Raw genomic sequence first — 14,332 nt, 5'->3', positions numbered from 1 at the left:
CTTATCGTTTTTTGGTATGAAAAATTTCTGAAACTGCTTAGGTGTTTAAAAAATACCACATCGGTCAGGAATATGGCACCTAATAGGACAAAAACCTAACGAATAAATTTTATAAACAATTAAAAAAAGTAGTATTTCAAGTATTTACTTTTAAAAATATTTCAAAAACTGAAACAAAAATTTGTTGCTTATAAAAAGCAAACGGGCGTCAGACACTTCTTTGTTACTTTTCATTATACTGGCTCCTGAACCCAGCGCCGCAAACTAACTGTCTCAAGAAAAGCTATTTTTACTGCATACATATTTTAAATACACATGCCATAAATAGGAAAGTGACAGTTTATACCCCTCCCCCTCCAAAACAAAATTCGAGAACTATTTACTATTTCTTATTATGGTTTCGGTTCGGCTTTTTTTTTTCTTTTTTCGAGCAGTCATTTTCAGTACTCAAATGCAATGAACCTTAAACAGATTACAAAGTAAAGTAAGACAAAACAACGTTAGAAGAAGCACAAATTTGTAAATCACAGCAGACACGTGTTTCGGCGTTACAGGGAACGCCTTTTTCAATGCAAAAAAATAATGAGCTTATGGATGAAAAGACATCCGACAAAAGCCAAGAGCAGATAAGCATGCAGCTTAAAAGATAAAAACAGCGGATATTAGCCAAACACCAATGACAAAGTTATAAATCGATCAGGAACCAATAGGAATGCAAGCAAAGGCCAAGAGCTTTCTCTTAGGTACGAACCCAGAAAGAAAGAATTCAATTGGACAAAGATTAAGCCGAAGCTTAAACAAAAAGAAAAGAAATTGACAGTAACCGTGAACCGCAAGAAAGGAAAAGCTGAATGGAAAACCATGAAATAAAATAAACAGAAACAAAAAATATTCGAAAAAAAGGAAAAATAAAGATAAATAGAAGAAAATTGGGGGGGGGGGTCAATCAAGACAAAAAGGTAAAAATAAACAAAGGAAGATCGATAAAAATGAATGGGGAAAAAAAAGGGGGGGGGGGAAGGACAGTATTAAAGATATGGGAGCCAAATGTTAGAAAAATATGGAACTGCACTAAGATCGTTAACTAAGTTATCTTCCTTTGTTTATTTTTACCTTTTTGTCTTGATTGACACCCCCCCCCCCCAATTTTCTTCTATTTATCTTTATTTTTCCTTTTTTCGAATATTTTTTGTTTCTGTTTATTTTATTTCATGGTTTTCCATTCAGTTTTTCCTTTCTTGCGGTTCACGGTTACTGACAATTTCTTTTCTTTTTGTTTAAGCTTCGGCTTAATCTTTGTCCAATTGAATTCTTTCTTTCTGGGTTTGTACCTAAGAGAAAGCTCTTGGCCTTTGCTTGCATTCCTATTGGTTCCTGATCGGTTTATAACTTTGTCATTGGTGTTTGGCTAATCCGCTGTTTTTAGCTTTTAAGCTGCATGCTTATCTGCTCTTGGCTTTTGTCGGATGTCTTTTCATCCATAAGCTCATTATTTTTTGCATTGAAAAAGGCGTTCCCTGTAACGCCGAAACACGTGTCTGCTGTAATTTAAAAATCTGTGCTTCTTCTAACGTTGTTTTGTCTTACTTTACTGTTCAGCACAAAGGTATTTATTTATCTTTATCAGATTACAAAGTATTGTAGCAGATTTTGATGGGAGGAGGGGTCATGATCCCCATGCCCCCCCCCCACCCCTCTCCTTGTATACACTTCTTACGGTTTCGATCAAGTTTTTTTATTTTTTTCGAGCAAACATTCAAATACTATTGCGGGTTGGGGGGGGGGGTATGGGTGTTAGGACCCCCTTGATCCCCTCACTTGTATCCGCCACTGCGTCTACCCCCAACAAGCCGTCCCTCAATTACTCACAATTTGTATTTAATTACATAGCACTAACAATACAAAACATATTTCTTGCTCTTAATAATAATTGTCAGAATTAATTTTGTACTTCTAATATAATTTGCACAACTCTTTCTCATCATACAACTGACTGGAAGTGGTATGATATATTTTTCCGCAGATTTAACTAGTTTGTATTAATTGTTGCATGTCTTATTATCATTTTTTGTCTTATTATAGTACCAAGATATTGCGAAAATATTCCTTTTTAATTGTATTCATGATTTGCGGTTCAGTAGTTTCAATATATTCGTGGAGTTCGTATTCTTTTGTATTGCTTAAATTAGACGTAATGCCAAAATAATTCCCTGATCCATCAAGAAACATTTGTTAGAGATTATCATCTAAGTTTGTAGTGTAGTATATTAAAAAATATATGTTAAATATTGACAAAAAGATCGATGTTTTAAAACATCAATGTTCGGAAACATCGATGTTTTTTGGTCGATGTATCAATACAATCGATGTTTTAATTTCCAACATCGATGTTCTGAAACATCGATGTTTTGCCATCGATGTCGCACCTCTAGTTCGAACGGTATCGTGTCTACGTGTATCAATCATACCTATATCTATACAGAAAGAGTCTTTGAAAGCTCTTTGATTGAACTGCTTTCTTTTTTGAATTGCACTTTCCATATGTTTAAACATGTCAATCAAAATCAAACGAGAAATTAGCTGTAGATCAGTGGCACCCTGAACTTAAATTTTAGAGTAAAAATTTGAACTCAAATTCTCAATTTGCCGAATGGAGCTCCAAATTTCGCCGAATGGAACTCCAAATTTTGCCGAATCATCATAATTTCGCCTATTGGAACTCTAAATTTTACCGAATGGAACTCCAAATTTCATCGATTGATGATAATTTTGCCGAATAATGACAATTTGCCGAATCGTCAGACAAAATTTGTCGGTTGAATAAGGAAATTTTCAGAAGGTCTTTGTGATCACCAGTGACCTCCCACCGGGGCGCCCTTGCTGTCGATGTTCATTTATGTTCTGTATTCTCGTCAGTAATATTCCTTTTTTTATAAGAAATAATACGTAGTTTTCTGAAAACTTGACTTTCTCTTCTTGGTTCAAATACTTTGAAAGAACTGTTTTAGGATTTTGACTTAGATTTAGCTCAATTGTGCAAATAAAAAAATGTTATATTCACCTTAGAAAAACGGTTACACCTACAATTAATGATCATAAATACTCGAATAGCTCTTTACTACAGTATTTTGTCTTCATATTATAGGGGAGGAGTGGGTACAGTGAAACAGCGGGACAGCAGCAATTTATTTTCTGTTTGAATATTTTCAGCTTTGTAAAACTTTTGAAAAGTCAAGTCGACATACTGTGAACAATATTATAGAAAAAAAAAATTGCTTTCAAGTACCATGTAAGAAAAATAATTTTGTCATCATAGCTTGAACCCATTGAAGTAAAATATCTCCAATGATTGCTGCACTGTTTCTAAGCTGTTAAACTTTACAGACTGGTGTTATTAATCTTACATTATCCTATTAACTAACGTTCATTTTAATAGTAGTAGAATGAAGTTGTTAATTTTCTTTTTCTGAGAACGAAAGCTGTAGAGTTTATACTTTGCAATAAGGGAACAGCGATACACCATTAATACATCGCTCACTGCTCCCGAGGCACTTTTAGATTAAAAGTGGAGAAATTATGCATTGAATTAAATTTAATTACAACTAGCTTGTTGAGGTAAGTAATAGTAAAATGACTTCGGAATTCCTGCACCAACAAAATAAGGATGCTTGAATGGAATTATGACCTTTATAGTTACATAATATCACAGAAATCTTTCCATTTCGTACCAATTCTATTGTATTTAAATTATTTTTTATTGTTGTTTCATAGCAATATGGTATTTGTAATAACATTTATTCGCATTTAAAAATTTCAACATACCTAAAAAAAAAAGTCATTTTGGATGTTTTCTGAAACAGAGAGGAAAAAAGCTGTTTTACTAATTATAGAAGAGGCAGTAAAACGATTCTATCTTTATCAAACGCTACATCATAAGATGACACTTTAAGCCAATTTGTTAATGCAGAATCATCAACTCATTCTATCTCAGTCACAAACAAATGCTCAGTAGATGTCAGTTATTGTCCGTTTTCCACGAGAAGGCACTTGACTCCTCCCTCGTCACGTGGTATCCAATGATTCTATTTCGCTGTTTTCGGCAGGAGGTATATTCGGATCATAGCATTTTGCTGTACAAGCAGCAGTTTTTAAACTGTAAGTATAACAAAAATGACAACAGACAAGTAAAGCACGTGATGTAAAGAACACTAAGACTTTTTTGCACATTAAAATGCACGCCCAAGTTAAGGCTGTCTGGTTGTCTCTTTTAGAAGCGCGTGAATTGCTTACAATCACTCATGCGTAAAATGAAATTCTGCGTTCGAGGAGGCGTGGCGAAGTGCCTGCTCGAATACTGTTTGTCAAGACGACATGAAATTTACCCTGCCAAAGACAATAATTCATACCAAAACCAAACAGCTACTATCATTTATATTTTTCAAGGTAAGTTTAGATACTTTTTAAGTTTGCCAATTCAAAAAATATGCGTCTCACTCATCCCACTTAAGGAACAGTGAGACAAAATTGCCCTTCATTTTCTTTTTTCCCCTGATGTAAATTCGTAGTTCCTCTTGTTCTTCCTTTATAATACCTCTTACTGTGACAAATAATGTATAATTTAAAAGAAATTGATTTCTGTGTTTTTAAATTAAAAAAAATGTAATTGAACTTTCATGTCTCACTGCATCCTTACTTCCCCTAAAATTATTAATTTTTAAGTAATTTTGAGACAGGGCGCAATCATAAATCTTGAAGGGGCGCACCTGAGTTTATGTTCGCTACTGCCCTAACTTCTCACACAAGTGTAGGAGAACATCAACGAAAGCTTTCAGGAAAAGTAATTTCGAAATTGAACCTACAAACTACACTGCGGATGTGTATTTCGAGTCCTGAAGACAATTACGAAACTGATATTAGAGCAGAAGAACTTGGAGACCACCGCATCGGAAGAAATGTGTGGATTTCACAAACCTATCGGTTTTAACATTCTGAAGACAGAATGAAGACGTAGGCAAGGCAAGCAAACCGTAATTCGATGTCACCCACCCACGGTGTGCACACACAATGAGGCGAAGTGATTGGGTTCTCCTAAACCTTTCAGAGTTATTTATGAAACACTGCGGGGTTCTTGGTTCGAGGGTGGGCCCACAGAAGCATTCATAACCGTTTTTCACCTCACCTCGGGATCTGTTGCTCCTTTCATTTGTCTTAACACCTCACAAGAACACCTCAGAGACGGTGTGCGTGAGGAATGGCAATGTCTCTAGTAGGAAAGAACTACGAAGAATTCCAAAAGGGACGAGAAGTCTGTTGCTCTCCCATACAAATTCTGAAATGTGTTTCTCCTAACAGAGAAACTATTGCACGAAAAAAATTAAACTTCTTTTTCTTATTTCCTATTAGGAGCCTTCGAGATCATCGTCTTTTTCAGACTTAATGCAATCCCCCTTTGTGACATCCAGTCTTTCATATGCCACTATTGAGGCGTGAATGTCAACGGCACACAGAATTTTTAATCCCAGCTGACTCGTGTGACAGCGTTCATTCAAAAATGTCCAAAGCGTTTTGCACTTAAACATGCACCTATCAAGCAATTTCCTTGTAGAAATGTAAGGAAATTCTGCACATTGATTTTTATTACGTGAATAGTTTTTTTAGCCGAGCAAATTCATGTTGGCCAAGGAACCAAACGCGTATTCTTGATTGAGTAATACTAAAAAAAGACCACCATTACAAATATGCTCCTCCACAACACTTCCCTCTTCCCTCTACTACCCACCACAACTCACACAGCGCCCTCTACAAGTATGGCAGGTTGGTATGCCGCATTTTGTATTTGTTGTATGACTTCAGCTGATTATTAGTACAAAACATAGTATCGCTCTTTCGTATACATTGTCGGGAACTAACTCTGGTTTAAAAAATATCCAAGCTAAGTTAGAGATATGAGTATTAAGGAGACACGGTAAATAAAAGCGGGAAAAGTTCAGCAAACAGCTATTCCAAGGCGAACAAAACAAGGTTCTTCGTCAATGCATAAAAGAGATTTGCAGAAAACACAAACACAGGCTAAGTGATCAATGCGTGGTTCACTTGGTTTTTGCTTGGGTTTTCGTGAGCCTATCTTTTATGCATGGAGAAAGAGTCTTATTCAGGTAGCTCTGAAAGAATTGGGTTGTTTCCGAAATTTTAAAAGTATGTTTTTTCTGAAAGAGCATGCTTAAAAACATAGGTTTTAACCATTTTTTTTTAAATTGACGAAGTTTAGCATTTAAAAAAAATATTTTAATCAGTGAGCAGATTCATTTTCATTTTTACGCTTCTGCGCAAGACTTCACCAGGAATGAAATGCCATTCACTGATGCCACCAACGCAGAGCGCATTAGATGAACATAAAAATATTATAGTGCAATAATACCAATGAATTTCATGTATGCTTCAGAAAAGTCTTCAATCAAAGTTATCATTATGATTGCTATTAATATTACTGGATAATGACTTTATTTTCCCAAAATCGGATTTAAAAAAATTAAATAAAAATAGCTACTATGAAAATAAATGTTTTTTCTGGCTCTATGTTATTATTATTATTATTATTATTATTATTATTATTTGCTTATTCTATCAATTTCAGTGACTAAAAGTAGTAGGAGAATGTGGGGCAAAGTGAAATGCTTAAGATGACTTAGCTTTTTCAAAGTGAACAAATTGAAAATTTGTTTTTAAATTTATAGTACATAAAGAAAGAACATTGTATTTCAAGATAACACTAGCATTGAAACATTATTTTTTGTTTTTCGCAATAAAATTGGGCCTTCAAAAAATTTTTTTCAAATGAAATATTAAAAAATATTTTTGAAGAAATTAAAGAACAAATAAAAGGATAAGTAAATAAATGAACAGAGAATGAACCAATTAACTAATAAATAAATAAGTTAATAATACACGAGAAAAAGTTAATGAGTAAATAAAATATTGAATGTATAAGAAAATAAGCGAATGAATGAATTAATACATGAATTATTAAGTTTAAAAAATTGCCATAAATTATTTAATAAATGAATGCGTAAGTGATTTAGTAAATGATTGAATATGTAAACGAAATAAACTATTTCACTATGTCCCGCATGCACTCGACTAATTGTGAAAAATATTAAAAATACAAATACGCTAAATACTAGTTAAATAAATACTGCACCAAATATTAGAAGGTCCCAATCAATGTTTAAAATGTTAACAAGAAGAACTTTATTCTTTGATAATATCACAATAATTTTTGACTTACAACAAAATGTTACAATTTGATTATCCATTTTTGGAAATTGCTTGTGTTATTACGTGTTTTGATTTTCAGATTTGAATTTTTCTTGACTAGAATAGCCTACACAGTTAAAATATTACTAGGCAAGTGGCGCTAAAAGCGGTGTAACTATTTCACCATTTCACTTTGCCCCACGTTCCCCTACTTATGACTGAAGGAAACAACCCCATTGTTTGTTGAGTTTTTAACCCTTTTTATGACTTTTATTTGTACTTCGATTTACTTTGTCCCATTGCTTGTTTTACTTATATCTCAGTACATGGTTTCGACACTCTTGACAAATAGTTACTGATAAGATGCGGTTAAAACTATCAGTAACTGAAAATAATTAAATTTTTCCAGTTTTTTAACTATGATCTCTACAGGTCTTCATAAGAAGAAAAGATGCGTATTTTCCTGTTCTTCACATTGAACACGGAAACAGGAAACGGATCTAAAACTTCCAAGGGTTGTGGACGCAAATTAAGATACGAGCTAACCTCTGATTCATCTCGAATACTCTTCATTTATGCTGCGCTTTTTCTTTTTTCAATTTGAATGTGTCCCACCCTCTTTTTTTTTTCTTTCCGTGTTTTCTCTCTTTCTTCTTATCGTCTGACATCCGCCGCTGCCAAACTTGGTATCTAAATAAAGTGAAGATTCATTCACGCGAGTGTTCCGCAGACGACACTTTCCATAACACACACAAATGCAGTTTTCTTTCATTTGATCTTGAAGAACTTGACAGCCTGTAATTATGAAAAGTTGGAAGTTGTTTTTCTTAATCCTTACAATTGCTTTAATTGCATAATAATAATGTAATTATCCGTGCTGATTCATTGCGTTAAAACAAAATGACTATTGCTCTAGTGTATATGCATGAAGTAAAGTATCACTTCATAACAAATTATCAGTAGCAAAAAAAAGTCTCTTTTTGCATTCAATCTTTAAATGAGCAAAAATTAAATACACAAACAAATAAAAGTAAATAAATGAAATAAAGTAGAATAAATAAATTTAAAAATAAATAAATAAAGTAGAATATAATAAATAAATAAGTTGTATAATACAAAATAAAATAAATAAATATAAAAAAATAACAAAACAAAATAAAGTAAAGTTATAGTACGCGCTTAAGGATTTATGCCTGTAAAATACCTATTTTTAAGAGAATTATTAATATTAGTTATTTATATGAACATAAACAAACCTACGAAGATTTTTTTTATGTAAATGTAAACATATCTTCGAAAAGCACTGTGTAAAGCTGACGGTTTGAAAGATAAACTGAGCAAGATACACAGTGTGTCCAATAGAAAAGGTGACTGATTTAATATTTGCGGAACTATTAGCGCTATCTATGAAAAAATGATTGCATTAAATGCACGTACATTTCAATTATTATCTGGATTAATTTCAAAGCGTTGGCAACATCGTTTGAAACGTGATAACGCAAATTCTAGAAGAAGTCGCTTGGCCTCGGTAGAAAAAAAATGGAGCAGCGCGTTAACATTAAATTCTGTTTTAAATTGGTTAAAAGTGCCACAGAAACATTTGAATTGGTGAAAACTGTTTATGGTAGTGAAGTACTGAGTCGTAAGAATGTTTTTAAGTGGTATTCAAGATTTCGTGATGGTAGAGACAGCTACAGCTTAGAAGATGATCCAAGACCAGGTCATTCAGTAACAGTTCGAAATGATGAGAACATTGAAAAAGTGGCGGAAATCCTACGAAATGATCGTTGTGTCTCTACTCGACTCATCGAAGAGGTTACTGGCATACCTAAATCCACTGTCCATCTCATTTTAACTGAAAATTTAGGAAAAAGGAAAGTCTGTGCTCGATTTGTACCGCACACATTGATTGACGACCAAAAACAATGCAGAGTGGAACACTGCAGAGACATGCAACAAGCGGCCACTAGGGATCCAAATTTCATGGCAAACATTGTAACTGGTGATGAAACCTGGTGTTTCAAGTATGAACCACTCACAAAACGTCAGAGCGCGGAGTGGAAGAGCCCAGAAGACGCAAAACCAAAAAAAGTGCGCATGGAAAAAAGCCGAATCAAGACTCTCCTCACAGTTTTCTTTGATTCGAAGGGATCCATAAGGAATTCACGAGAGAAGGTGAATCAGTTAATGCTGCTTACTACTTTAGTGTTTTGAAGCGTTTATGGGCGAGAATTCATCGAGTTAGACCTGAATACCAAAACCAAGGGACATGTTTTTTTTTTTTGCATGACAATGCGCCAGTACACAAAAGCTTGATGGTACGTAACTTCCTGGCCAAAAAAAAGTATTGTGGTGCTTGATCACCCTCCTTATTCCCCTGATTTGGCTCCAGCGGATTTCTGGTTGTTCCCCAAATTGAAATTAGCAATGAAAGGCAAACATTTTGCCACAGTTTCAGATATTCAGGCAGCTACGACGGCGACATTGGGGGCAATTCCAAAAGATGGGTTTTGAAGAGTTTCAAAAAATTTCACGATCGCTTCCAGCATTGTATTGACTCTCAAGGTGTATGTTTTGAATAAATCATCTTGTAAACTAGAAAAAATTTATGTCTTGTACCTTATTTAAAATCAATCACCTTTTCTATTGGATGCACTGTGTATAACATGTATTATCAGTACAAGAAATTTTTTTTTTTTTTTTTCAATGAACAATTGCCTTGAACAAATAATAAAGTAAAGTATCTCGTCTTGAATTACAATTTAAATAGGAAACTTAGCAATTTAATAACGACTAACCCATTAATTATCTGATAAATTTCGAAGAGATGACTTTAGTGCAGAGTTAAGCAAATACACTCATGGGCCAATGAATTAGAAACGCAAGATCAATATTTTATTACTTGATTAATGTATATAACTTGAAAATAAAAAAGGTACAGATAAAGTTTTTTCTTACCTGTTTGAAGTCATATAAAGTGACTGACTTTGCTGGAGATCTATTGTTCATGTTTATCACATATTCAGTCTATAAGAAATAAAAATAAGCTCAGAATTTTCAAATTAGCAAACATAAAAACTGTGATGTAGTATTTTTTACACTTTTTAGGTATGTATAATTTTTAATCTCAATTTCAAACGTTAGTTATATTTGTCATCCTTTCTTAATGGCAGCTGGAAAGCCGTCACATGTACAGTGTAGGTGTGAGGTGAATTAATACATTTCATAAAATTAAGTTGATGGTAGTCGTTTGAATCACATTTTATTTTGAGGTAAGCCAAAAAATTTAACACCTAATACATTTTTTCCGATTATAGGTAATACGAAACGGTAAAATAACTTGGTTACACGCTCTTACTGTTTGTGTACGTTTATATTTATAAAAATAATTAGAAAAATGTATCATGAAATATATAAAACATTTCTTTTTATGAGTAAAAATACGAACAACGTGTGTACATGTACAAATAAAATCAATTAAAAAGAATTAAAAAGCTGCAAACAGTTGTTTTGAGGTTATAAAAACAAGCTCCTTAATCAGTGCATAAAAGAAAAAATGGCTCACAAAGTCTAACGATGGAGTACTTGTCCGTCGTCGAACTTTGTGTGAAATTTTTTTCTTCATGGGCTGATGAAGGGGTTTGTTTTTATAATCTCGAAATAGTTGTTTGCAGAGTTTTTTAACTTTTTTTTAATTGATTTTATTTATACATTAGGTTGGTTCCAAAAAACTTTTTTTCAGCTAGAGTCTAGGACACCCCCTATTTTTTTTAGACTTACTAATAGTATTATGCTGTAAAAGTTTTAGCTTCTTACTCAAATTTTAGGAGGGTGCTCAATGACTCCTCAATTTAACACTATCCACAAAATTAGAAACATTTTATTTCTCCAGCTGTTGAATTGTAAATAGTTCCTTTATTGCAATGTATATGCATATTATTAGTGTGTATATAATGTGTAGCATTATTTTTTTAGCTAAATGTATTTATTAACCCCCCCCCCTCTCCATACTGATGATTTTTGAAGGTTCGGGGGGGGGGGGTGAGCACCCTCTTTCAGTTGAAAAAGGAAGCTAAAATTCTTCCAGTATATTGCTATCGACAAGTCTAAAAATATTGAGGGGTGTCCTGGTATCTAGGAGAAACTTTTTTTTACATGTATGTGTGAACCACCTTATTGCACGTGTACGTTGTTCGTATTTTTACTCATTTCATTGTACTAAGCTTTCGACTGCTTCTTTTATATTTCTTTTTATGTTACTACTAGTGGTACCCGCACGGCTTTGCACGTAATAGAATAATTAAAAGGTCTTTTGGTTCGACTGTATATTTACAAATAATGTATGGTGAATTTTCTCGCTAATTGGCTAGTACTCATGTTACGGTTCCAAGTTATGACAATTTCGTATCTCGCCAATTGGCTTGTGCCCAAGTTACGGTTCCACGTTATGATAATTTCGTAATTTACTCGTCCATCTTATGATATTTTTGTTCTTGAAATTTGAATAGAAAAAGAACCACATCGAATTTTCGAAAAATCGCTTCGAGGTACACACCCTCATGCTACAAACTAACTTTGTGCCAAATTTCATGAAAATCGGCGCTATATTCGTCACAGACATCCTCCGGACAGACTTTCAGCTTTATTATTAGTAAAGAAGAACAATTTTGCCCATAAACAACTTTACTTATTTTCATCATAGAAAGTAACATGCAAGCGCACTACGTACAGTAAAATCTTACTACTATTATATATGCGAAAGTTTGTCTGCATGGATGTATGGATGTTTGTTATATCTTTCACGCAAAAACTACTGAATGGATTTTGATGAAACTTTACAATAATATAGCTTATGCATCAGAATAACACATAGGGTAGTTTTCGTCCCATTAAGGGGGGCAAAACCCCCTTAGGGGGGCAATAAAACACAATTTTCGTATAAATTCTCCAATATGGGGATGAAAAAATACTTGCACATATTAACATTATATGTCCATCGAAAGCTCTGATTTTTCTGCTGAAGATGGCACCTGTTCGAAACTTCTAAGTAGAATGAAAAACGAGTTATGAGCGTTTTAGTTCCATGTTCGAAGGCTTTCCTTAACTCCAATACAATATTTAGTGTATCATCTCAACTCACTGTCGATAGCGACTATTGTACTGTTGACTATCTTTGTTTTTCGTGACTGTTCAAGGCTTTTCTCAAGTCAAATCTTGAAGTAAGATTTTTGCACAAGATTGGCAAATAATACATGGATTTGGCTGATATTTTTCCATTTTAATGCAACTTTGAGGCAATTAATGTCTTTTTTTTTTTTTTTTAATTTATTTATTTGTATTGACTGGGTATTTAATCGATCAGCTGAAATCTAGCCAAACTTTTTTTGTGGAATCATTTCAATAGCTAAGGCATTTGGCATTTTTTTCAACTGTCGCTGTTTTTGAAGTTAAAGACTACGCAGTACTGTGTTTCTCGGTTTTCATCATGTAACCAAATATCGCCATTTCTTTAATATTTCATTTTTTAAATTTGTTAACACGTAAAATAATTCGCCGACTAATTCGCAAATTCATAAACAGCGCAAAAACTTCCATTACTTTGTCTTTGCACACAATTTCAAACAATTGCCAAATTTTTACTGTTTATTGGAAACATTTCGGGTAGCATCATTGTTGACCCTATTTCGGGACGATTTCTACGGTAAGAAGTTATACATTATACAATAATTTAGATTGCTGGTGTAGCGCTGGATATTATGCATTTGATGGAGATCGGGATTATAAGGGAACTGTTTCACTTTATTTAAGAATAGTTGACCTCACTCGAATTGGATTTTTTGGGAATTACCCAAACTGACTTCTTTACAACTCCTGAACGTTTTCGTGATTTATTTTTTGTGATTTTTGGGTGTCTTCTCAGTTTTGCCGACATTTCATTTACTCCCCTTCCCCTAATTTTCAGTTTTAATCATACCTTTTGATACAATTAAGGTGGCAGACAATTTAAAATGTCGGCGAAACTAGAGACAAACAATTTTTTGGTAACTATTTGACCTCTGCCTGTAATGACTATTAACTTAAATCAATTGAAAACTAGTATGTTGTGGCCATCACGAAACTTTCTTCTCTATATATATATTTTTTTTTTCTTCTGATCCCTCCCCATGCTTGACGAGGAAGCAATATTCCCAACAAAAACAAAATTACACATGCAAAAACTTGACGACCATCCCAATGTCTGAATTATTGCAAAAGCAAAGCAAACAGCGAAAATTGAAAGTTATTTTAAAAGCCTTCATTGAATTAATTACAAATATTTTATTTGTTAACAAACATAAGATGGCAACAGTTAAAAATTTTAAATCATTGAGATAATATTTCCGATCATTTCCATACAATTAAAATCACGAGAAATACGCAGACGACACTCTATTACGATTTATCTTTCTTATTGTTGCATTAATAAAGCTATTTTTATTCGCAAAAAAAAAAATAAATAAATAAATAAATAAAAATCAACACCTCTTGGAGCGATTGGCGTCAAAATTGAACCGAAGCCTGTTTACATATGGATTCACATATATTCCAAATTTCAAATAGAACGTAGCATTACTTCTTGAGATAGGTCACTCACAATGGAAAAAAAAGAACGGGTGATTGCGCTACCCCCTTTTTAGCTGTTGACACCAAAATAAAATCAGCTCTTATACCCACTAAGGGCTACTTGCCAATAAATTTTTCTTTCATTCCGTTAATTATTTCTTGAGATGCAGCAGTCACAATTGACGACAAAAAACGTTCTATAGCTCAACCCCCGTTTGAGTTATTGACACCAAAATTGAATCAGCACCTGTTCCTGTTAATAGCAACATATGGACCAAATTTTGTTTGATTCCGCCAGTTACTTCCTGAGGAATAGCAAGCACGCGTAACTCAAAAAGCGTCCCATTGCTCCACCCCCCTTGGAGGAATTCGCGCCAAAAACCAATGGGCACAAGTTCACATAGCGGCACATATGTGTACCAAATTTCGTTCGATTTCATGCGGTAGTTTTTGCTGTAGAGCGGCCACAAAAAAC

The 14,332-nt window shown here is 33.7% G+C and overlaps 1 protein-coding gene across 1 annotated transcript in view; it reads right to left on the bottom strand.

Moving 5' to 3' along the window:
• The window catches only part of LOC129223984 (uncharacterized), a 141,766-nt gene that overhangs the window by 64,658 nt on the left and 62,776 nt on the right, over positions 1-14,332 (bottom strand). Inside the window, exon 3 of the mRNA XM_054858376.1 lies at positions 10,213-10,281. Coding sequence (XP_054714351.1) covers positions 10,213-10,281 — 69 coding nt within the window. The remainder of the gene's footprint in view (positions 1-10,212; positions 10,282-14,332) is intronic.

This window comes from Uloborus diversus, chromosome 6, assembly GCF_026930045.1.
Source record: "Uloborus diversus isolate 005 chromosome 6, Udiv.v.3.1, whole genome shotgun sequence".
Taxonomy (NCBI): Eukaryota; Metazoa; Arthropoda; class Arachnida; order Araneae; family Uloboridae; genus Uloborus; species Uloborus diversus.
This window is presented reverse-complemented; position numbering and strand designations above follow the sequence as displayed.